Here is a 24,297-nt window from a genome sequence, read left to right on the forward strand (position 1 = left end):
CTTTATAGAGAGAATCGAGATATTCTGTTTACAAAGCTTATCGTCGGATTTGAAAAGGCTGGCGGAAATGCGAGATCAGTTGGAAGAAATGTGAGGAGGTCTTTTGAGTTGTGCAATTGAGCTTCGGACACCGTCTTACAGGATGTGGAGGGAATCGTGTGGGATGCTGGAACTAACAATTTTCCATTATATTAATTCAAAATACAAATCTTCTTTAATTTTCAAATGTTGCCGGCGATGTTCTCTATCGTTTTGAATTAATAACAATTATTCTTGTATTTTTATTTGCTTCTATCTCTGCTTGATAGAGCAGAGCCCATGCACGAGCTTTTCACTTTTTCTTCACCCTCGCAAGCGGCTTCCACCGTGTTTTTTTTTTTTATTGAAAAAATTAATCATTAAGTTTTTCAACCAAATTATAATTTACCCCTTAAATTTTAACTCGTTGTAATTTAATTTTTTATAATTTTAACTTAGTTATAATTAAGTTTTGAATTTTACATTTTATAACTCAATCCCTATAGTTTCAACAGATTTAATATTGATCCTTGTATTTTTAAAAATAAAATTGTAAAGATTAAAAATATTTTAAATTTTTAATATTTATAAAGATTAAAAGGGTATTAATAATGACTTTTAATATAATTTTAATATTTATAATTTTTTTTAATACATAGGGACTAACATTTAAATAATTAAAATTATAAGGACTAAGTTGCAAAAATTAAAATTTAAAGATTGAGTTATAACCGAGTCAAAACTTTAAAAATTAAGGTATAATGAGTCAAAGTTTAATGATTAATTTAAAATTGAGTCAAAATTATAATAACCAATGATTTTTTTTTTTTGGTTGGTTTCTTCAGCATCACTAGTGGTCTTATAAACAATCTTGAAATTGGAGAGTGGAAACGACAAGTTGAAATCTTCTAAAGTTTCTTTTGACAAGTTGAATGACCTGAATTATACAAATGTGGAACAGTTGGGGAAACAGTGCATCGTCCGCAGTAAAAATCGAGAGAACAAAGTATAAGGTGCAAGAGAATAATCTTAGATCTGATCAATGTGTATGGAAGCATATCCATTGAGCACTTTAAATTTGGGCAGTAATCCAGAATTCCCTGGCAGTACTTGTAGAAGATTGTTAATGGCGTGCCGTGTTGTATCCTGATTCTGACAAAGCTAAGGGACTTCTTGTTAATAATTCAATATGAAATTCTCCTAAAAAATTACCTTTTTACATCCTATCCAGCTCATGCCAATCCCATCACCACATTACAGAGCCTTTTCTATCATCTCTTTGCCAATCCCTCTCCGACGTCACAATTAGAGGGAAATTTCTGTCACAGGGTTGCATAATCCTTCACTTTCTATTCCATCAAAGGATGAGCCAAATGGTAACCTACTTGCCAAACCCTCACCATTTGAATTCTGATTTTTTCCCACTCCAACTTTGAAATGGTTTGACAAGCCATTTTCAATAGTTGTTAAGCTTTCTCTTCCTTATATTACAGGTTGGCATCCTTTGAATCAAATGTGTTTGAAGATTATTATTTTCATAGTTTGAAGAGGGTTGTGTTACTGTCACTCTCACTTAGGCATAACAAGCAATTATTAAAATTAGAAGTGTTGCCTTGATTGGACATACATGCACCTCACATTAGACTTTTTGTATAAATATCATTTAGACACACTTAAAGTTAGTAGATTATTGGATATACATACAACCTGTAAGATTTTTTTTTTTTTGCAATAGGTTGTGAAATTGGTGTAATTACATGTGAGATGCATGAAGCTATAAGCTATGAAGTACTGATACTTCTAATTGCCTCACGCATCCATATTGATATTGTGTCTAATACTGATATTCGCTGATATTTCTTCAATACATATTCATAGAGTATTGAAATGTTATTTTTTAATTTTAAAAAAATTTTATTTTTTGATATGTATTCAATACTTCTAAATTGCTATTTGATACTTTAAAGTCGATACTTCAAGACTACTTTTAAGAAATTAAATTTTATTAAATATTGCAATATTAAATTTTTTTTGTTTCTAATATATTTTTGTGATTTCCTTTCAAAGTCAAAGATTACATTTTTTTTTTCAAAATAATAAGTTTTAGATATAATAAAAAGATAAAAATTATATTTTTAATTATAAAAATGTAGACATATAATTTTTTGATATATAAACCCTAAGTATAGAATTATCAACAGAGAAGGGGCTAGGTAATTAGGTAGAGATAGAGTAAAAGTATAATTAATAATTATTGTTTTGCTTGGTATTACTATAAAGAACTATAGCTGAAGATTTCAAAAATAGCTTAGCAGTGATTGAAATGGACTATATGGAGTTGTTCTCAGCTATCATCACCAAAAGCACGTCTCATTGCCATTGGAATTGTCATGGCTTGCTGACTGATTTCTTGGAAAATATCAGATTGAAAGACCTACTCTCCTTTTCCTGAGGGAAACACTGCAGTTGACTGAATAGCAGCTAACTCTCTAAAAGGTGTGGCTCTCCATGGTTGGATCCTTCAACCTCCACGCCTTCTCCTTGACATACCGTCATCTGATATAGTTATAGAGCAAAGTGACTCCCCATAGCCTATGACCATCAGGGACAAGGAAGGGATTGGCTAAAGTTTGTGGCTTTGTTTCTTGCGTTTTCCAGGCCTCTGCCACTTGGGCTTAGGGCTTAGTCTTGTCTTTTGTTTCTTTGTTTTTGCAGCGTTGTTTTATATCTATCTTGTTTGACTTTCTCTATCTTTGATATATGCCTCTTTCACTGTTGGTCAAAAAAATAATATATAATATATATGCTAGGTTGGATATTTTTTAAATTAAAATTATATCTTTAATGTTTTTATAATTTTTTTATAACTATATTTGCATGTATCAGAAACATATTACATCCTACATTTTTAAAAATAAAAGTATCGACAATTTGCGCAACATAAACTGTAAATATATTTTGAATACATTCTAATATTAAGTTATACATTATGATATAAAGTCAATTATCATTTCCTACTCTCTTTTTCCTAACCTGTCATTTATCAAATTGGGTATAAGGCATTAAAATGTTTAAATTTCAATTGGGAAGTTTCATTCGTTCAGTAAGTTTTAGTAACAAAGCTATAATTGATTTAATAAAGCTCTAATTGCAATGTTGTCAATTGGGTAACCCAATGTGAAGTTGTAAGCTGCAAGTTGTAATATATGTTGTCATTACAAGCGCCCTTAGTTGGCATTACAAGCACCATGACTTGTCATTGTAGGCACTCTAACTTGTTATTGCCCTGCTGCTAAGTTGTCATCTATTAAAGTGGGTGTGAGCCGTGCAAGTGTTTGAATTTCTATTTTTAAGTTTCATTCCCATCATTAACTTGGGTGCCAAAGCTTTATCATAAGTTTAGAAACGTCTAAAACCTTAAAACTTATTTTTAACACAATTATCCCTTTTAACTTTTGAAAACAGGACAATATTACAACTACAGTTGACAGAAATCAATTTTAATTGTTAATTAACCAAAAAATAATTAAAAAAATTATAAAAAAGGACCCCAAAAGGCAAAAATAAAAACAATGCCCCAAAAATAACAAAAAATGACAAAAAAATATCTTGGTCTTTTTTTATCATTTTTTATTCACCAAATTGTCAAAATTAACGGCCAAGAAAATTGCCATAATTTAAAATGTTTAAAAGTAAAAATGCACGAAAAATGTGTTTAGAATTTCATTTGTTTTTGAGCTTGGAGTTTATGAGCCAAATTGTCATTTTAACCATTATTTAATTACAATATCTCAATCTTATGGTTTCGATCCTTTGTATATTATGCATTATGGATGTCCTAAGCGTTAAAAAAGACCAGTTTTGGTCAAGAGAAAGAATCAAACTTTCCATGTTTCTCTCGTCACTTTAGCATATACGATGACCAAGCCTTTCTACAAGCTGATTTGTGATGAGCAGGCTTGACCGTGTCATCATCCACTGTCATCCGAAAACTCATAAGACAAGTCGTACAAACAAGATAACTGCAATTTCCTTTGAAATAGTAATACAACATGAGGCCGTCGGTCTAACTGGAATTGTTCTCTGTCTTTTTATTTTTTACGGCAAACAGAAAGGGAAACGGCGAATTTGTAGTTGTAATCTGGTATAAGCAATTAAACCATAAACCTTCATTGATGTTCAGGAGTTGAAATCCTACGGGTGTTGTACGAACCGCATTGCCCGCACTTGTGACCTAAAATGTGAAAGGACACAACGCTGGGGGTATTGCAATCATTGCACAGAATCGAGACCTGTAAGATATACAAGCAACCCAGTGGTTAAATTTTGTTTTACAAGAGCAACCTAAAATGAGAAACTTCCAATATATTCCCCCCATTCGCCTTTTCCATTTTATTTTCTCTTCTATATATGCTCAGGGTCAGCGGTGTCCTATAACTATATGTATATGATGCTTTCAATCATGTCATGCAGAAAGCGTACTATGAATTTGTTTAGAATTCAAACAGGATTTAATAACTTGTCTAGTTATGCTCTTAGAAGACCAGCCAAGAGAGAATAACAGAGATGTAAGTAACAACCTCAATCTTATACTCCTGAGGCATCGGAACAGCTTCAATCTGTCAACATAAAAAATAACCACATCAAAATAGAATCATCCAGCTTCATTTATCGGGCCACGATCATCAAGATCACAAATCAGAGTTCAAAGTAGCAATCACTTAATGTTCAGCAGCATGGAAAACGTCAAAAAGTTAGGAAAATTATGGAAGAGCACGAGAGACCCCAAGTCCAAAAGAATAGATGCCCTTGACAATCCTTTAGAAAGCACAAAAATAAAATAAAGGATCAAGGAAGAACGTTGAAAGGTCTGTGCATGAATGATACTTCTTCCAATCCTTAAGAAACATTAGTAATAAGTAATAGTTACGTGATCTTCACGGACGTATGCAGTACAACTACTACTGTTATGAATCAATAAACAAGCTGGGAAATAAAAAAAAAAAAATTGGTTCTGACTAACTAATTGGATAAGGATATTTTGGCGCATCTTTGAATCTTAAAGGACAACTGATTTTGCCAGATTCATAGTTTGGAACTGTTGGCTAGGTGGGCTGTTTTAATAATGATTTCGAAGTCTTACAGCTAAACCACACGATTCAGGGGGCCAAGGCGGATATGGGCAAAATCAAAGAATGTAATCAAGAAGTAATAACTTGAAAATGTAGTCAATGTGAAAACAAATAAAGATGTTGCACGGAAAATCTATGATTTTTTTTTAACAAAAATTCAAACACAGCTGAATCATTGTTACCTTTTATTTTAAGGTACGGATCAGAATCCTAAGTCAAGACAAATCCATTGGTTTTTTAAAAAACGAAAATTAAAGAATATAAAAAGGGTAAGCTGGAGCACAGATAACCTGAGCTAGAAGGTTTTACAATTTCTATATTAAAAAAATGCTGTGATATCATTAAGCAAATATTCATTTCTTTGTTTCTGTGCTACAAGCTAGCATACATTACAGTCAACCAACAACTACTGGAAACCTGAAATTGTGAAGTTAAACTAAAAATGTCACCAACATCCTTCATGTTTTCACCCTCTGGAGTTCCCTTGTCCTAGGGTGGTCTAAACCCACTTCTGTTCAGGAGATCCTGAAAAGAAGGGGAAATTCGATAAGAGAGAAAGGTTATAAAAGGTTTGCACACCTCAAGATCTAGATTTCTCCAATTCTGCGACATATTGAATATCGACTTCAAGCAGACAGGACAACGGTACCTGAATGGTAAAACAAGAGCCTTTTACCAATGATGGATGGTAAAACAAGAGCCTTTTACCAATGATGGACTCTGTTTATCTAAAAGAAATAGGTATAAAAAAGAATTTGGTGTAAAGTAAGCTAACTGATTTTGGGCTTCCATCTCTTGAAAGCATTCCATATGCATCGTATGTCCACACCTCATAATTGTGGTGCCTTTAATTGAGTCAAATAGATACTAGGAGAAGAGACCAGTACTGTCAGAAAATATTTGACCATGATGGTTCTAAGAAAATGAGGAGCTGGAAGAACTACAGCATAAACCTCATAGCAGACAGGGCAGTGGCTTTTCATTGAGTTCTCTACACATAAGTGATTATTTTTCAGGCCCACTGCATAGCAAGATCCTGTACTCATACAAAACAAAACAAGAAATAATATTATACTCGTAAAAACCAAGAAGCTAGCATGATGTTGGTAAGGGGGCACACCACATTTCTGACAATGAAAGTAGTTATCACGACCACCAACCCTAAAAATAAGGAAGTTTGTTATGACATACAGTTCAACATTTCATAAGAAAATGATCTAAACAATACAACCAAATTATAGTGAATCTAAACTGGACGGGTCATTTCATCTTGTGAATGTGATTGCTAACCTGCAAATACCACATTCCTCGCAATGGAATTGCCCTTTATCTGTCTGCAACAAAAGAAACAATAACTCAAACGTTGGTACAAAAGATAAAGAAATAAAATCTCAATGCAGTTCACTTCATCCAGACTAGATGGCTCATTTGAAAAAAGCATCTTACATCATCGTCATAGAATTTGCAAATCTCGCAATAATATTCTCCCATGTTGACACCACAATTAGAACACACTTTGGCAACCTGAATTATCAAGTGAAAGAAGAATTAGAAGTTAATTAGATTCAATCCTGCTAAATAAATCACAATAAATGAGACATTAATTACCTCCTGCTCAGCATCACAGACTGAACATATAACCTGAAATAACCAAACGCACGACCACGTTTTTTCAAGAAGCAATACCGACAACAAATAAAATAGAAAAAAAAACATATATAAAATGTCAATAATTGAAGGCAGAGTTAGGGGGGAAAAGGCAAAGGCAAGCTTCTTACTTGCTTAACATCACGTCTGACCAGTTCATGGCGCTCTTTGGGGTTGTCAAGAGAGCTCTTTATCACATAGACAACAGATTTCATTTCAAACAATGGAAAAATTAAAGGAATAAAACACGTTGGAAATTTCTAATAGATAAATACAAAAGAAGGGACAATGAATTTTCGGATATGAATGATACACAGTCTAGAAATGCATATAAATGAAGGTAAATATAAGAAAGGAAGAGAGGGACAAGAGACCATGGCCTCGTTGTGGCAGTGACGACATGGGAAGATCTGGTCACAGCACGGAGCTCGAATTTTGCACCTTCTCTTGTAGTGCTCGCATCTAGACACGGGCTAGTAACATCAGAGCCGGGGGAAAACATAAACAATGAACGCAACAGAAATTGAAACAAGAATCGAAATATTGCAGAGTCTGCGATGGTGAAATTACCCATGCTGCAACATTCCAAAGTGCTCTCTGTCTTGCGTTGAAGGGTCTTCCATCGATTGGGAGTAAGGGCGAGGAGGACGACAACGACCAATTTGGTTAAATTCAGAATAGGGCCAACAAATTGAGATGCAGATGCTGCCGCAATCGCCATACACTAATTTTATTTTATTTTATTTCATTTTTGGGCCAGTAAGTACTTCAGGTTCCAAGGGATAGTTTCAGTGTAGGACCGTTCATGGGTTTAATATCCAGTCAGGATCCACAATTTGCCAACCGTTTTCATGATCGTCACAGGGAAGGTGAACGGTGGAAATTTTGGAGATAATAAATAAATATTATTGACATTAAACATGGATCATTTTTAAATAAAAATTAGAACTATTAGGCTACTATTCTTTTCTTTTTGCCAAATGATTCTTTTGTACTGACTGTTTAATTTTGAAATTTAAAAAAAAACTACAGTTTATTAAAATTATTCAATTGTTTTGGCCAAATATATATTATTCAATTTAATTTCAAACTTTTAGCCCCAAAAAAATTATAAAATTAAATGATGGAGAAGGATTAATTTTTATTTTTTTTAAATATACCTTTCGATATTTCCAACTTGATTTGTAAAAACCAGGATTACATACTTAAGACTCAAAAGAGTTTATATGCTTTCGATTGTATGATCATATGCGAGAGAATCACATCCAAAACCTGACAAAAAATTTATTTACAGACAAAAAATTATACTGTATTGCAGTTCAAAGACTGGAGATTGGATTCATTTGGTGGAACAGTAAGATTGATAGTTCCTTAACTCTCGAAAATTTAATTTGAAGCTTAAAATGTGAACAGAATGTAATCGATCTTCATCTACAAGAGACATAAATTTCAAGCGTGTTATATATACGCATATATATATATATATATATTGAAAACAAAATGAGAACGTAAATTTCAAGCTTATAGTAGAGACTAGATTTAAAGACAATATATATATATATATATATATATCATGCATGTTTTCAAAATTAAAAATATCATAACTTCAAAACTAATATAAATTTAAAGGCATTACACTGGCGGAGGAAATTGTAAAAAGAAAATAATAAATAATCTCAAATGATTTTTTTGTTCTAATTTGTTGTTTTCACTTTTATCGTCCAAGTTCGACAAGTGCCATGCAAAGCCTGCTTTGAATATCTCTGAATGCCCAGACTTCAACCGTTGCTTTAGCTTTGAGCCGGTCATCAGAAACTACTGTGTTCCAACCACCATTTAGTACATATTGTGAGCTCACTTTCCTAGGATCATCTTTGTTTTGATGCAAATTCCATTGTCCGAATTTTAGTATCGTCTCAGTGAGAGGACAAGATACCCCATTCTCTCTCGGCCTATGAATCAATGGCACTCTAATGGTTTCTTTTTGCCTAAGGAGTGTAATCTCACTGTCTTCCAAGAACTCAAAGCTCTCTATTTGATTACAAGGAATGGTGAGCCTGCCATGTCTTTTACTTGTGTCTGTTTCGTGTAAAGTCTTTTGGATGAGACGAAAGAGTCGATTTGGTCTTGAACCACCACATCTGTTAATAATTTCTCTTTGAAATTCTTCTGGCAAGTTTGACGGTGACGCACTTGAATCATCTTGCCTCTTGCTCTTCTTATCCGTCATACACTTTACCCATTCTTTGCTGTCCATTGTCTTGAACGATTTCCTTTTTGAGTTGTTATCTTTCTGTGGAGATTTTTCCTTTGTTTTCTTCACAACTTTTTTCTCATTCTTCACTAATGATTGTTGGCCCTTTTCTTTGTCCTTCAACTTCTGAGCAGCAACTTCCATAACAAGTACCAAAATTTCATAGCGAGTTGAATTTGGATTCAATTTTTTGCCTTTGAAATCTTCGAGAGTTAATAGATTAGACATTCTTAGCTGAGCGATGGAGGAGCGCTTTTCTGTATTGTACAAAAAAAAAAAAACAAGAAGCTTAGTTTTAATTAATCATAAATTAATTTTATGAGAATAAATATACATGCTCTCTGCGTGGCATCGTAGGATTTCACGTTTTGATGTATTATTAAAAAAAATTATTCAATTAAAAATGAAGGCAGACTCTAAACTATACCGTTTCTTACTATCCCAAGAAAAGAAATTAGCGATAAAATTATCCTGTTTATGTGATTGAAGAAACATACTTTTCATTATATTAGTATGAGAATAAAAAACAGATCAAGATATACTGTGTGATGATAAAGAAAAAATATATAATATTTGAACTTTTCATATTTGAAGCTATAATTTTCCAAGAAAAAGAGAAAATAAAAAAAATATTGATGCAGCTCTCAAAGTGTTTGGATACGACGGCTTTAAGAGCACGATGATGTGCTTTTAAGTACTAACTAAATTTTTTTAAAAAAAGGACAGTGATATTATTACCTCAAGCCTTTGATTCTCACAGGGTCAGATGGAAACTGGAAATTCCAATATAACGTCAGGCTGTAGATCTGAAAAGAAAATGAAATTTAATATAATAAAAATAAATACGACGTTACTTGAATGGGGAAAAATCACCAATTAAAAAAAAAAAAAAGAATGAAGAGTAAAAGCGCTCCAGCTTGCCTCGAAGGCTTAAGGACGAAGATCATACAAGGGACTTCACTTCTCGAATGTTCCGTACGTGAAAGAAAATGCTCACGACTCACGAGTGAATACAGTGTTGGAGGGGAGCTAAGAATAAATAGTGAGATTTAAACAAGTTTAAGATCAGATAGGATATTATCGGATAATTATTTTCTTTCAACGCGATCCCGATCAATATTTCAAGCTAATAAAATTTATCTTAAATCTCAACGTACCTTTAGTTAGAAATTATTATTATTATTATTATTATTAAATAAATAAATAAATGAAACGGTATCTTGTGTGTATTGGTGTGCAGAACAAATATTGATTATTATTAATATTTAAAATATTATATTTTGACCCCATATTGAAAAATATAAAAGGTAGATTTCTTGCCTGAATCTTGAATTAAAGGCCACTTTAATCATTTAATTTATTAAATATTTATGATAATTTTTAAATTTAAATATGCTATTAAAAATAGGGAGAATGACAATCCCAAACTATAAAATTGATAACAGTTAATTTTTGACAAAAAATTTTAAAATAAATTGTAAATATTTAATCAATAGAGGTTGGATTTAATAGAAGAGGTTAATTTTTCACAACTGTTCAGATTAAGATTTGAATCTTTATTAGAAAAAACTGTTCATATTTAATACTAACCTTGGTGATAAAATAAAGGTAACCTCTAAACTATATCGTTTCTCACTATTCCAAGAAAAAAATTGGCAATAAAATTATCCTCTTTATGTGATAAAAAAGCATCCTTTGCATTATATTAGTATGAGAATAAAACAGACCAGGATACACCGTGTGATGATAAAGGAAAATATATATATATATATATATAATAATTTAACTTTTCATATTACTTAGAATAAATATCATTAAAAGCGCATTTTGTTTGAAGCTATAATTTTCCAAGAAAAAGAGAAAATAAAAAAGAAAAAATATTTAGTAATAGTACTGTAATTCTATCCACCTGAAATGAGGTCTTCTGCAAGACTTGGGGACTCAATTTCGATGGGGAGGTCCTCCAAAAAGCTACTTTTAAAATCACAATCCCCTGGTATCTGAATGAAGGCCCTCTTAGTTCCATCATCATTTTCAGTAATAGTACTGTAGCAAATGAATTCTCAATCTGGTTCATTTACTGAGAACAACATTTAAGCTCAACTACTGTAATTTCAGCTTGCTGTTTTTTCAGCTTCTGCAGAAGCATGTAATGAATTGATGGCATATTCATTAATTTTATCTTCTTGTTGCTATACTTGCTGCATAAGGAGGAGGCTTCAGGATGTTCAACATCACGGTACTGCTTCCCATCTGTAGACATGATTTTTTGGGTACTTTTCTGACTGTTTCTTGATTATATAATTTTCAAGTTGAGTTTTAGAATATACAATTTCAGATTGTATATCTGTTAATATTTGGAAGAAAAAAAAAGCTAGACTTTTATTATATTCATACTTGTTAGCATTTTTTGGCTCCGATAGATATGTTTCATAACTAACTGTTGCATTCCATGGCAGGTTGGGTATATTGATGATTTTCTTTCTCATTTGATGTGCTGCTGCGCGCCTTTGTCCAAGAAGGGAGAGAAAGTCCAGATTTGTGGGGCTTACTATTTAAAGCGTGAACTATTAACTAAGTGACTTTTACGTAAGAAATGGGCAAAAGAAGATGACATCGAGCAACGGCGTAAAGAGCCAAAGCAAATTCATTTCCTGCCGTCTGTACAAATAATAATAATAATAATAATAATAATAATAATACATAAATAAACAAAAAACGCTAGGGCTTGGTACTCTGGACTCCTTTAGCTGGGCTATTTGTTGTTTAGTATTGTTATTGGGCTTATGACCGTTGTTGGACTGAGGCCTTGTCTTTACAATTATTTCCCAAACCCTGTAAAGTATATTGGCATAAGCTTACATTTTGTTGCACGTTATATTGATTGATATTCATTGGCCATGTGTTTTTTCTCCTTAATTTGTTTGATTTTTGATTCTATCCTGAATTTATAGGGTGCATTTTGTTTTCTTTTATTTGCTTTTAACTATTGGCGGTCGTGTACTAATCTTAGTTTTGTTTTTCTGCCGGACGTCAATGTTCAATATGTCAGAGAATTGAGGCGTGCAAACCTTTAATAACCTTTCTTTCCTGTCTGATTTTTGCCTGTCGGTTAAATAAGTGAGACTGTGTTTTCATACTGATATTTCATTTGATAATATATTGTATATAACTTGCCTAAACGTGAATCTGGCCCCCTGAAAAGAATGGGGTTTTATATGGATCTGAGCAAGGCTTTGATCGAGCTATTTATTAAAGTGATGAGAGAACTGTGGAAAGTTTGGCTCTTCGGATTTCTGTGGGATGGAGCTTACTATATGCATGGGGTTAAACGAGAGAAAAGAAAGAGTAACCGATCTTATCTTCACATGAAGCCTGGGGTAAGAGGTCAGAGTCATAAATTTGTCACGTTTTTGTTTGACAGCAACGTCCAAAGATCAGAGAGAGAGAGAGTGAAGAGATTAGAGGAGCCAGTCGAGCAAGAGTTGTTATAAGATAAAGGATTGAACCAAAGGATAATGATTAAGAAGTAATGAGACTTAGAAAGATCACAAAATCTGGTTGACGACTCACTTTTGGACGGACGCCTTTCTGGTGATGCAAAGAGTTTCCAGCGACTTCGGCAGAAAGGTCTGGCTGCCCCCACACCCATAAATATCCCTTTTCCCACTTGATAATGATATGCTCCACTCTCAGCCCTTTTACTTTTCCTGCTTCTTCATGCTTTTATCTCGAGATATACAAATGTTACATCTTTCATCATTCATTTCCCATACCAACCCTGTTCTTAACAGTTTTCTTGGAAATTTGAACCACATAAATCCACGTCCTCATTTATCATCATTTTCTAACAAAAATAAGCCCTATGTACTGGAAATTTACAGTTTTGACCCATTGTATTGCTGAAGTAACAACCCTGGGATTGACTCTCGTATTGTCTCAGTGAAGTAATCTGCACTTTTTACCATTTTTCAGGAAAATGATTAAACGGAATCTGCATACTGTTAAACCTTTTTGTGTGCAGTGAAGTGCCTTAGTTGTAGGCTAATGACGGCATGTTTTTGGGAATACTGTTGCGTAGTAGTAGTATAATTATTACAGTTATTGTTATTATTGTAAAATAATGTCGATCCATTTTAATAAATTTATTATCATAATTATATTATATAAAAAAACTAAATTAAGTATTTTTGGAATGTCGAATTATTGAATAAACGAAACCAGTATGACCAGAGAAAATTTATTTGGCTGTGTAGGGAGTGACAAAAAACATTAAATATAAAAAAAAAGAAGTGATGCAGGAAAAAATTGTAATATTTATTTTTATTATTTTTATTCTTGATAACATCTATATTTACTATTGTGCTAAGTTACTAAACATATCCTCCTACTGGTGAGGTGAAGGAATTACTGTCACAACTTATAACAACTAGTTCCTTTCTTTCTTTTTTTTTTCTTTTTTATTGCTTGCCCCTCAAGTTTTGGGGAAAGCCTGAGCCCTTTCTCCAATAAAGTTCCTTGAATGGAAATGGGCAATCTTTTTTATAATTTAACTTCACCAAGCAACTACCGTAAATAGGTGTTTTGAATTTTTAATTCTTAATCTTAATAATGACTTTGACTTACAACCTGTCAACCAATGTCAAATTCTAAAGCAATAAAGTGAGTGGTGACGCCGTAGCAAAAAGTCATAACCAGCTAAAAGAATCTTTCCTCATATGTGTGTTCACTTGATTTAATATTCAAACTTTGTGTTAAACTTCAAACGATCGTTTTTACAGTGTAAGGAAAAACTAGGTTGAAGCATCGTTTTCAAACCTATTCGTGATCACCAAGAAATGATAACCTTTCTCGCGCATTCATTCGTTTTTATCCCAAAATTCTCCTTAGCGCTGTTTTAAAGCCATATTTCCACACCCTTTTCCTCTTCATAAATCTCAAGCCTTTCTCATTTTCCGAACATCGGAAAATATGAGTGATTCTCCGAAGCACCCGCATCCATCGGATAAAGATCAAGAGCCGAAAGCTCAACGGCTATGTGACTACTGTGGCGACTCCACTGGTTTGCTTTACTGCCGAGCTGATTCTGCGAAGCTCTGTTTCTCTTGTGATCGTGAAGTTCACTCTACCAACCAGCTCTTCTCGAAGCATACTCGAGCTCTGCTCTGCAATGCCTGCGACGGTTCGCCTGCCACAATACTCTGTTCTACCGAAAGCTGCGTTTTCTGCCAGAATTGTGATTGGGAACGCCACAACCTTTCGCTGTCTTTGGTGCACGATAGGAGGCCGCTCGAGGGCTTCACGGGGTGTCCTTCCGTGACTGAGTTGTTAACGATTCTGGGTTTTGAAGATTTGGGGAAGAAAACCCTGTTTTCGACTGAGGACTGCGGAGGATGTGGCGTCGGTGACGGTGATGGGTTAGTAGGATCTGAGCTTGAGGAGGGCCTTTCGGATTTGTTGGTATGGGATGCTCCTGCTGTTGTTAGTCTTGACGATTTGATAACTTCTACAGGCTCGTCTCACAATTATCAGGCCATGGAGGTTCCTCCTCTGCCTAAGGTATATCTAGACCTAAATTTTCTTCCCTTGTTTTGTCGCTGAGGGAACGGAAAATGCAATTGAAATTAAGCGTTCCAGATTTATGTCCTTTGGTATTAGTTTTTTCCCCGTTAGCGCTGCGAAGTTCAATTTTTAGATTAACTTCATCCTAGGTCTAAATTGAAGTCGATGCTGTTTTTTTGTCTTGGAAATTTCCCTATGCATTATGGGTTAAGAGATAAGTTATAGTACTGCCAACTAGTAACGTTGGTACGGAGATTGCATGTTTGTTGTGCTAAGTAATCTTCCTTGAGTTGTCTTCTTGGAAGTTGGAACTTAGACTACTTGATGCTTGAAAAACATTGAAAGTCTCTGTATTATTGCAATTTTGACTTGTTCAGGATATTGTTGTTGAATCAGAACCGGAAGGCTGCTTGTGGTCAACACAAGGAAGAAATCATTAGTCAACTTCGTGAGCTTGCAAAGTCGGAGCCCAGCTTGAATTTTGGAGATGTAGATACTGAACGACTGAGCACCAGGCACCCCACGGTCCCTGAACAGTATTTGCAGTTGGAAAGTTTTTCCACAGGCTTTGAACATGACTTCGAAGCTGATATTTTTGCTTCGTGCGAGGTAAAGCTTCTATCTGTTGGCATTTATCCTCATAATGGGTTCTTTCACAATCGTTTCCTATTAATTAGTCCATACAGTGTTTACACATGTATATGTGCATGCAAAGTATGTCTTATCACTGTATCATTTGGCTGCATTTGCATCTTATTTTGCTGTTCTTATCGTTTCTATTATTTGTGTAATCGGTGACAAATTGATTTCTGACTTGTCATTCAAGATTGGAACACCACTGAAGCATACTTGAGATTCTGCTTTAACATATCCTGCTCTATCGTAGTTCATGTCCCAGTTAACCCTGGACTGTTATCATTTAGAGTATGCCAGATTCTGAACTACTGAATGTGGCTTTCTTGATTATATGTATGACATTCCTGCTAATTAACAATACATGTGCAGACAAGTGTTTTTGAGGGGCCTAGAGATAGTGAGACTGCAAATCAAGTTGTTCGTCCTAATACGCCGTTGAGAACTTATAAAGAGGGAGTTCATGATTTACATTCAATTTCCAATGTCTGTGAGGGTCCTACCTATCTTAACAATGGTGGACAACTGCCAAACTCTTTTGACTCCGAAAACTTGTCCACCACGCCAAAAGTTGCTCCATATGAGCTGACAAGTCAAGAAAGAGACTCTGCGTTATTACGTTACAAGGAGAAGAAGAAAACAAGAAGGTACTGGGGAATCCGTTGTTTTTTATATATGCATAAGTCCGAGCTGAAATATTCCAGTCCAGGGTAAATTGCGTATAAGGACTAAATGGATGAAAATGTTGGGAGAAAGTTCTAAGCATTGAAGGTTTTTGAAGATGCATTGCAGATCTGCAATTGAGTTTCAAGAATCATCGATGCTTATTTTTAAAGATCTCTTGAGATTCATTGTAAATTTGGAATCTGTAATGATCTTCAAGTGTTGGTCTTTCCTTCCAAATTTTTCAATCATTTGCTCCTTATGTCCCAATAATCTAATGCTTTAAAAAAATATCCTTTGACTCATGACACTGAGTTTGATACCCTTTACGTGGAAAATAACAGATTCGACAAGCATATTAGGTATGAATCACGAAAAGTTCGGGCAGAAAGCAGGACAAGAATCAAGGGTCGTTTTGCCAAGATAGAAGAACACTGAAGTTGTTGGTATAACGTCAGAACTGCAATGTTTATGCAAGATTATTATTATTATTTTTTTCTACAAGCTATTTTGTACATAGTGAACTTGTATTTCATGTTGCATTAAACAATTATCCTTTGAGCTAGAGCTTTAGATGATATGTGGAGCTATTGTAGCGATACATAGAATGACAGTACAGTTTTTCCATGTAATGATAGTTTGGGAAGCTAAAGCTCAGTTTTTGAGGTTTTCAGGACACAATTTATAATTTGGCTGCATCTTGTTATAACGTGACTTCTTTGCCGATTTTCTTTTTTTCTTTCTCCCTCCTAGTCAAAATATCTACCAGTCAAAAGAATTGGATAAATGAAATATTAATTACCGTGTCAGCCAGGATCAGATCCTCTCTTGCAATTTGTTGCATTCATAAATGGTTCTCACTCCTGTAAAAACCCCTTGTTGGATGGGAGATTTAGAATCGAAAGGAGCCATTTGGTTATTTGATCTCGTTAAGGCCAAAATAGTGGCTGTTCTCTCCCTTTCTCGTCAGCTCAACCTCATTTGAGACTTGTGTACTTCTCTCCGACATGGCTTTACCTCTGATGAACTAGGTGACAAGAATGTATGTTCGTTGTTTAAGCATGCAGAGGGACGATCGATTTCTGTCTCGAACCACTATTTCTCTCAAGCTTCAAGAATTTTAATACAGTACACGTGTATTTCAAGTTACCGGCCATAGAGACCTAGTTGATTTGTGACTCGGGACACAACCAGAAAATTCCCATAGACAACCGACCCGGCTATGCAAAAACGCCTAATACACGACACCATGGTTAAGCTTTATTGTTCAAGAACTTTGCAGACTTGTGTCTGAATGATCAACAGTTGGGATCTCATATTGTACTTTCGCTAGAAGTAGAAGAAATGATAGCAGTAGTAGTTTTACATGTGATTTGAGTTCCAGTTACTCATTCCAGAGTGAAATTCTCTTAAAACTACACTCAGACCGAATAGTTAAACTCATTAATTTGGAATACAAAAGATACAGAGAAAAATCATAATCGTTTGACAAATTGCTTTGGGCCCGATTAGGGTGCAAGGCGGGGTCCAGATTGCTAAATGTTGACGTCACAGAACGTTGGATACATCTTGTTCAGCTGTTGGCACTAGCAATTTCTCAAACTAGTTCCCATATTGTTGCTTTCGTTGGACAATAATTAATGTAAGGGTCAGACTGGTCTCATTATTCCAGCAAGCTATGTCGTAGGTTGGATTCTTGAAGAGACCCTAGTTTGAGGACTTTTACATATAATTTTAAAACTACTGGTTTTAGGGTTTATGTTCATCATGCTTTTAGTTATATAGATAGAAAGCGAGTCACACATGACGCCATCCTCACTCACTCATGGTCATATTTACATGTCTTCATTGGTTAATACCACTGAACAGCTTTTCTGTTTCCCTGTAAGGATTTCACTCAATTGACCTAAAGACAATTGATGGATCATCAACCAGGCATTCAGAAACAATTTAAGAGAACTAGCTTTATATATATATATATATATATTCAACAATATTACGTATTGCTACAGTGCTACTGAAACCGAGTAAATAGACCTATCTACCATCTGGTCTGAGAATTGACTACAAAGAAAAAGCATCATTAACTAAGCGGCCTGCGACGATATGGGCATCATCTTAAAAGCGAGACTGAGAGAAAGAGTTACGGTGGACGGAAAGAAAAACACAGAATGGGTGGCTAGTTGAGTCTGAAGAGGGAGAGAGCCACCAGGCAGAGGAACGCCGTAGAGCCGACAAGGGAGAGAACAATGGCAGTGGTCATGTGCCGGCAATACGCGCTGAACTCATTGATGCAAACCTTCATCCACTGCACGTGCTCGTTCCCCTTCTGTCCTATCAGTCCGACTGCGGCCGCCGCGCCGTTGGCCGAGAACAGCAGAGCCATGATCACGAGGTCCCACATCGTCACCACCAACCTCAGTCTCAAGTTGTTCCCATTGTCGCTTCTTCTCGCCGCCACCTCCGTTATCACCAGAGAAGCTGCGCCGTAGCAGCACGCAATAGCGTTCGAGACCAGAAAATACCTGACCCAGTAACACACATGCACGTGTATGTATAGTGCGGAAGCTTACACTTAACTAAACTATATTAATCCAAGAGATGGAGACGAAGGTATAGAACTTACACAAAAGCTGACATGTATTTCCAGTGAGCAGTGACTTGGAAGTGAATGCCAGCGGAAAAGGAAATAGTCTTGGTCTCTTTGTCGAGGCCGACGATGAAAGCAGCGACGAGAGTGAGTGCGAGCGCGAGAAATCGGAGCAAGACACGGTAAGGCCTGACCCAGCTGGGAGGGGGAGTGTTCGACGGCTTGACATGAACGCCATCAATGGTGGTGGGCTGGTTCTGGCTGCCCATGTTGTTGCAGAAGAAGAGAAGTAAGATAGGAGAGGAAGGGGAAGGGGGTTGATATAACGAGGGAAGGAAGGATGGGTGGAGATTGCAGAGACGTTGAATGAGAAAGGTGGGGGAGTTGATTTGCATTGAAGCCTCATCGTACGGCCCTTACTCAATTCAATTGGCTATCCTCTCTGTCTCTGCGCTTCCCTCCAACTTCCGTCAGACCGTACTTCCAAATTTGTCATCGTCTCCTCAACTCATCACTTTTGCTTTCTTTAGATCAATAAACCCTTTTCCCACTCAACTTAACGCAGTTTATCCTTGTTTGCCCGGAAATATGTAGCTTCTTGAGAATGTAAATCTTACTTCAATTAAAATGGGTAGTTCTGAAATATAACAATTTGTTTGATAGATTTTATCAGTAGTTTCTATTTAACTTTTTATTCCTGAATTTGTGCACTTGTTATAAAATTAGACTAGCATTTTAAAAGCGAGGGAGTCTAACTACTAAGAGATAACAGTGCAAAACTTAGGAATTGTTTGGTTTTGTTCTTTTTTTAAAAAAATTGTAAATTAATTTTAAAAAATATATTTTTTAAAACAAAACAAAATAGAAAATCATTGGATTATGTTAGCATAAAATAATTTTAGAATTAAAAAAGATCAATAGTAGTGATCAATAGTAATTAATAATGATGGCATGGGATAGATGGATCGTAATTAAATATTATTTACAATGGTCAAATTTAATGCATTTTAAAAATTTAAAAATAAAAAATAAATAGCTCAAACTTATTTCCATTTTTTATTTTAAAAAATAAAAAGTGAGAATAATTTTGAAAATTTAAAATCCAAAAGAAAAATTAGTCATTTAGATTTAATTATAACTCAATATTTAAACTTTAACTCGTTGTAACTTTTATAATTTTAACTCAGTTATAATTAAATTTTTAAATTTTAACTCGATGCAATTCGATCTTTATAATTTCAATTTAGTACAACTTAATCTCTATATTTTGAGTAATTTAAAATATTGATCTCTTTATTTTAGAAAATAAAATTATAAATATTAAAATTATTTTGAAATTTAAGGTTTGATATTTTAAATTACTAAATTATAAATATTATAATTTTAAAATAATTTTATATTTATAATTTTTTTAAAAATATAAAGATTAATATTTTAAATTACCCAAAATACAGGGAGTAAATTATATCGAATCAAAAGTTTAAGAACTGATTATAATAAAATTGAAATTATAAAAACTAAGTCATAACAAAGTAAAATTTATATATTGAATTACTTTCATATCAAGCTGTAGAAACTAAATGATAATTTTCTCACACTGAACAAGACGATTTTTGTTTTTTTGAAAATATATCCTTAACTTGGGCTTGGTTTCATAATATAAATGAAATTTTTCTTATTACCAAAAAAAAAAAAGAAATATTTTTGCAACCGTAAATCTGAAGTACCAAAGACAGGCCGGGATAATTGTACACTTTCTCATTGTCGAAAATCTGAATTTTTACAACCGTAAATTGGGCATAACCAATGCATTTATTATAGGGGAAGTGACAGTTGCAATCCCTTCTAGAGAATTAATGACAGTTGTGGACCTCTAATTTTTGAAATCTCGTGAAAGGATCAAAGTCCTTCACTACAATTAAAAATAATTTCATTGGATTAAAATACTCCTCTAATTAAATTTAAAAAATGGAAGCATAAATTGGCTAAAAACGTTAAATTTAACCATGATTTAACAGCAGGAAAGTTAATAATCAGAATATGAAAAATGAGGATATTCATCCTTAGCAAAATGTGCCTTATCTCTCCTCGTGAGTCTTCACATAATGGCAGATGACTTTATTCTTTCATTCATGGAAGACGTTTAGTTTTCTGTTTTTCTGTTTTGTTTTGTTTTTTCATTCTTATAAAAAGAAAAATGAGGGTATTCTTTTTAAAGTTATAAGGAACCATATGCAACGGACTTCAAGCTCAAGGTACTATTTATATATTTGCCTTTATTATAGACAAAATTCGTTTTTTATTTTGGCATTTTCTTTCTATGGTGAACCAGATATGGTGGGCCACGCGACCTCCCATTTAAAATCAACACGTTTGAAACCAGGCCCAGCCCATTTCTGTTGTGGTTTTGTCATTTAAAGCTTAAAAAATGTCCAGCCCAGACCAAATATCAGCTTCATATCTCTGGACCGTAATCACCTTTCAATAGTGATGTGTTTTAAATATTAGGAAACACGTGGCAAGTTTATTGGAAACTTTACAACCATGGGGTCATGGTTGTAATTAATTAATTATTCCCTCCTTTCCACTTGAACAGCTGACTGGTAGCAACAATGAGCATGCGAGGAGGTTATGGGGTCCGCATCCGACATAGGGTGGTCGAGCCAGATTCTGAAATAAAAGCTGGTTTCTCAACATTAGTTAATCACAGTAGCAGTAGTAGTAATGATAATAACATTGTAAAAGAGAGGGAAAGGGAGGGAGAGACGGAGATGTCTGCAGAGTAATCTTCCAAACGTGGCCAATTTTACTGTTGGACTTATCTCATGCTAGCAATGAATTTCTCCTTCTCAATCATATAGATCATATACTATCTCGCTTTGGAATCAATGCCAGGTTCTTATCTATATTTTTGAGGGCATTCTAATTTATACTGCTTAATCAAGAAAATAATTGACTGCTCAGCTCCAAGTCACCAATTGATCCTCCCTTCTCGGGCCCACATCCCATGCTGGTTGTAACATGCTCCTTATGATTAATGGATAATTTAACCATAAAACCATTAAATTAACTACTGTGTAGAAAAGGAAGAAAGATAATTAAAAAAAATCTACCATAATATTAAAAAGGACTTTCTCAAAATTTGAAAAACTAATCATTATAATATAAAATTTATTAAGCCTTTAAAAATTAATTGTAGTTATAAAAGCAATTTAATTATCTAAAAACATTGATCATGATATAAAAGGTTTGATCATACATTCAAAGCAACTATCACGATTAATAAATGATTTTTTTTTAACTCTAATGATAGGGTTTGACTTAGTTTTAAAAAAGTTATCACGAATAAAAAAATTCCCTTCCAATCAATCATAAGAAAAACTATGAAAAAAATGTCCAAATCTGCTAACATGGTTAAAGAAAATAAACCCATGAATTACTATCAAAGCTATCTTAAGTATTCACAACTAATGAGTTTAGGGCAATTGAAACCCAACTCATATGGCTACCAGAAAGCTCAATTTTCATTCTCGAGTCACTTCACATGAACATACCTTTCACATTTTAAAATATTATTGTACTCAAATATCTCAACATGTGTGGATCCTCATAAACAACTACAAGTAGTTCTTATGGCCTCCAGCTAACCGCCAGCAAACAATCCTAACAACAAATAATTAACATTATTAAGTACATTAAAATTATTAGAGTATATGTGCATCTAAATATAGCAATATATAGTAATTCAACACATAAAAAAAAAGAGGAGGCAATACAACTCAATATAAGAATAAGTCTTCAAAACCTTCCTAATGGATCACCATATGAAGTTTTGCCTGTAAATTATTAAGCAATGAGAGTGAGACGATATCTCAATAACTAATAATTCTACCTATCATATGTACTAATATATGCTCGCAAGGTGCCAAGTGGGACAATTGTAAAACATTTAACCATTCAATCAATAATCATATGCTAATACATACTAATCATACATATCATGATGCAAGACCTCTAATCATCCATGCATGTACATATTTCTTTACTTGCACTATTATTTCAACCCTATTTAAACTTTGAAAAACATATCATATACAACGGAGGGCCTAAAATACACATTTAAATCAAATCAACTAATAGTGTAAGTAAGACAAAATAATATGATTCTTAGTTGGCAATTGTCTAATTGGAATACACATTTGAATCAGAGTATAAGAGCCCAAGTCCTAGGCCTTTAATGATTTTCATTTGCCTTAGCTTGAGCTAGTTCCTGTAAATATTAAAGAGAGATGGATGAGTACAATCACTTAATAATTAAGATTAATCTAGTCTATATAGATTCTGAAGTAAAAGCTGGTTTCTCAACATTAGTTAATCACAATAGCAGTAGTAGTAATGATAATAGCATTGTAAAAGAGAGGGAAAGGGAGGGAGAGACGGAGATGTCTGTAGAGTAATCTTCCAAACATGGCCAATTTTACTGTTGGACTTATCTCATGCTAGCAATGAATTTCTCCTTTTCAATCATATAAGATCATATACTATCTCGCTTTGGAATCAATGCCAGGTTCTTATCTATATTTTTGAGGGCATTCTAATTTATACTGCTTAATCAAGAAAATAATTGACTGCTCAGCTCCAAGTCACCAATTGATCCTCCCTTCTCTGGCCCCACATCCCATGCTGGTTGTAACATGCTCCTTATGATTAATGGATAATTTAACCATAAAACCATTAAATTAACTACTGTGTAGAAAAGGAAGAAAGATAATTAAAAAAAATCTACCATAATATTAAAAAGGTCTTTCTCAAAATTTGAAAAACTAATCATTATAATATAAAATTTATTAAGCCTTTAAAAATTAATTGTAGTTATAAAAGCAATTTAATTATCTAAAAACATTGATCATGCTATAAAAGGTTTGATCATGCATTCAAAGCAACTATCACGGTTAATAAATGATTTTTTTTTTAACTCTAACGATAGGGTTTGACTTAGTTTTAAAAAAGTTATCACGAATAAAAAAATTCCCTTCCAATCAATCATAAGAAAAACTATGAAAAAAATGTCCAAATCTACTAACATGGTTAAAGAAAATAAACCCATAAATTACTATCAAAGCTATCTTAAGTGTTCACAACTAATGGGTTTAGGGCAATTGAAACCCAACTCATATGGCTACCAGAAAGCTCAATTTTCATTCTCAAGTCACTTCACATGAACATACCTTTCACATTTTAAAATATTATTGTACTCAAATATCTCAACATGTGTGGATCCACATAAACAACTACATGTAGTTCTTATGACAATCCTAACAACAAGTAATTAACATTATTAAGTACATAAAAATTATTAGAGTATATGTGCATCTAAATATAGCAATATATAGTAATTCAACACAAAAAAAAAAAGAGGAGGCAATACAACTCAATATAAGACTAAGTCTTCAAAACCTTCCTAATGGATCACCATATGAAGTTTTGCCTGTAAATTATTAAGCAATGAGAGTGAGACGATATCTCAATAACTAATAATTCTACCTATCATATGTACTAATATATGCTCGCAAGGTGCCAAGTGGGACAATTGTAAAACATTTAACCATTCAATCAATAATCATATGCTAATACATACTAATCATACATATCATATGCAAGACCTCTAATCATCCATGCATGTACATATTTCTTTACTTGCACTATTATTTCAACCCTATTTAAACTTTGAAAAACATATCATATACAACGGAGGGCCTAAAATACACATTTAAATCAAATCAACTAATAGTGTAAGT

The 24,297-nt window shown here is 33.8% G+C and overlaps 3 protein-coding genes across 5 annotated transcripts; 1 reads left to right on the forward strand and 2 right to left on the reverse strand.

Moving 5' to 3' along the window:
- Positions 1-4,026: 4,026 nt before the first annotated feature.
- LOC129295261 (E3 ubiquitin-protein ligase MIEL1) lies at positions 4,027-7,634 on the reverse strand. Of its 3 annotated transcripts, XM_054933766.1 has the most exons (12): positions 7,368-7,616; positions 7,172-7,259; positions 6,929-6,985; positions 6,759-6,791; positions 6,597-6,674; positions 6,441-6,484; positions 6,271-6,311; positions 6,104-6,186; positions 5,926-6,017; positions 5,730-5,799; positions 4,599-4,637; positions 4,027-4,310 (listed from the first exon to the last, which is right to left on the reverse strand). In XM_054933766.1, exons 1-12 carry the CDS (start codon positions 7,418-7,420, stop codon positions 4,188-4,190), a joined length of 801 nt encoding a protein of 266 aa, XP_054789741.1. In that variant the 5' UTR covers positions 7,421-7,616; the 3' UTR covers positions 4,027-4,187. The 3 variants fall into 3 exon arrangements, 2 of the variants coding, with proteins under 2 accessions (XP_054789741.1, XP_054789733.1); XM_054933758.1 differs by having other exon boundaries at positions 6,104-6,311; positions 7,368-7,623; XR_008589551.1 differs by lacking the exon at positions 5,730-5,799 and adding an exon at positions 5,568-5,675 and having other exon boundaries at positions 4,215-4,310; positions 6,104-6,311; positions 7,368-7,634.
- A 6,285-nt stretch (positions 7,635-13,919) lies between these two features.
- Positions 13,920-16,618, forward strand: LOC129296118 (zinc finger protein CONSTANS-LIKE 13). The gene is made up of 4 exons (XM_054934718.1): positions 13,920-14,610; positions 15,010-15,222; positions 15,619-15,893; positions 16,254-16,618. The coding sequence occupies exons 1-4, from the start codon at positions 14,023-14,025 to the stop codon at positions 16,345-16,347; spliced, it is 1,170 nt and encodes a 389-aa protein (XP_054790693.1). The 5' UTR covers positions 13,920-14,022; the 3' UTR covers positions 16,348-16,618.
- A 1,240-nt stretch (positions 16,619-17,858) lies between these two features.
- Positions 17,859-19,183, reverse strand: LOC129296130 (CASP-like protein 1E2). Its single transcript, XM_054934726.1, has 2 exons — positions 18,536-19,183; positions 17,859-18,434 (listed from the first exon to the last, which is right to left on the reverse strand). The coding sequence occupies exons 1-2, from the start codon at positions 18,892-18,894 to the stop codon at positions 18,089-18,091; spliced, it is 705 nt and encodes a 234-aa protein (XP_054790701.1). The 5' UTR covers positions 18,895-19,183; the 3' UTR covers positions 17,859-18,088.
- Positions 19,184-24,297: the final 5,114 nt, after the last annotated feature.

This window comes from Prosopis cineraria, unplaced genomic scaffold (genome assembly GCF_029017545.1).
Source record: "Prosopis cineraria cultivar Desert tree isolate PC_DT_omini unplaced genomic scaffold, ASM2901754v1 PC1, whole genome shotgun sequence".
Lineage (NCBI taxonomy): Eukaryota > Viridiplantae > Streptophyta > Magnoliopsida > Fabales > Fabaceae > Prosopis > Prosopis cineraria.

Coding starts and splice junctions, on each gene's coding strand:
- LOC129296130 (XM_054934726.1), bottom strand. CDS start 18,894: ATGCAAATCAACTCCCCCACCTTTCTCATTCAACGTCTCTGCAATCTC. Junction 18,435..18,535: donor AAATACATGTCAGCTTTTGT/GTAAGTTCTATA, acceptor TTACTGGGTCAG/GTATTTTCTGGTCTCGAACG.
- LOC129295261 (XM_054933758.1), bottom strand. CDS start 7,420: ATGGAAGACCCTTCAACGCAAGACAGAGAGCACTTTGGAATGTTGCAG. Junction 6,675..6,758: donor TCTGTGATGCTGAGCAGGAG/GTAATTAATGTC, acceptor TTGATAATTCAG/GTTGCCAAAGTGTGTTCTAA. Junction 4,638..5,729: donor GGAGAAATCTAGATCTTGAG/GTGTGCAAACCT, acceptor TTATGTTGACAG/ATTGAAGCTGTTCCGATGCC.
- LOC129296118 (XM_054934718.1), top strand. CDS start 14,023: ATGAGTGATTCTCCGAAGCACCCGCATCCATCGGATAAAGATCAAGAG. Junction 15,223..15,618: donor ATATTTTTGCTTCGTGCGAG/GTAAAGCTTCTA, acceptor ATACATGTGCAG/ACAAGTGTTTTTGAGGGGCC. Junction 15,894..16,253: donor GAGAAGAAGAAAACAAGAAG/GTACTGGGGAAT, acceptor GGAAAATAACAG/ATTCGACAAGCATATTAGGT.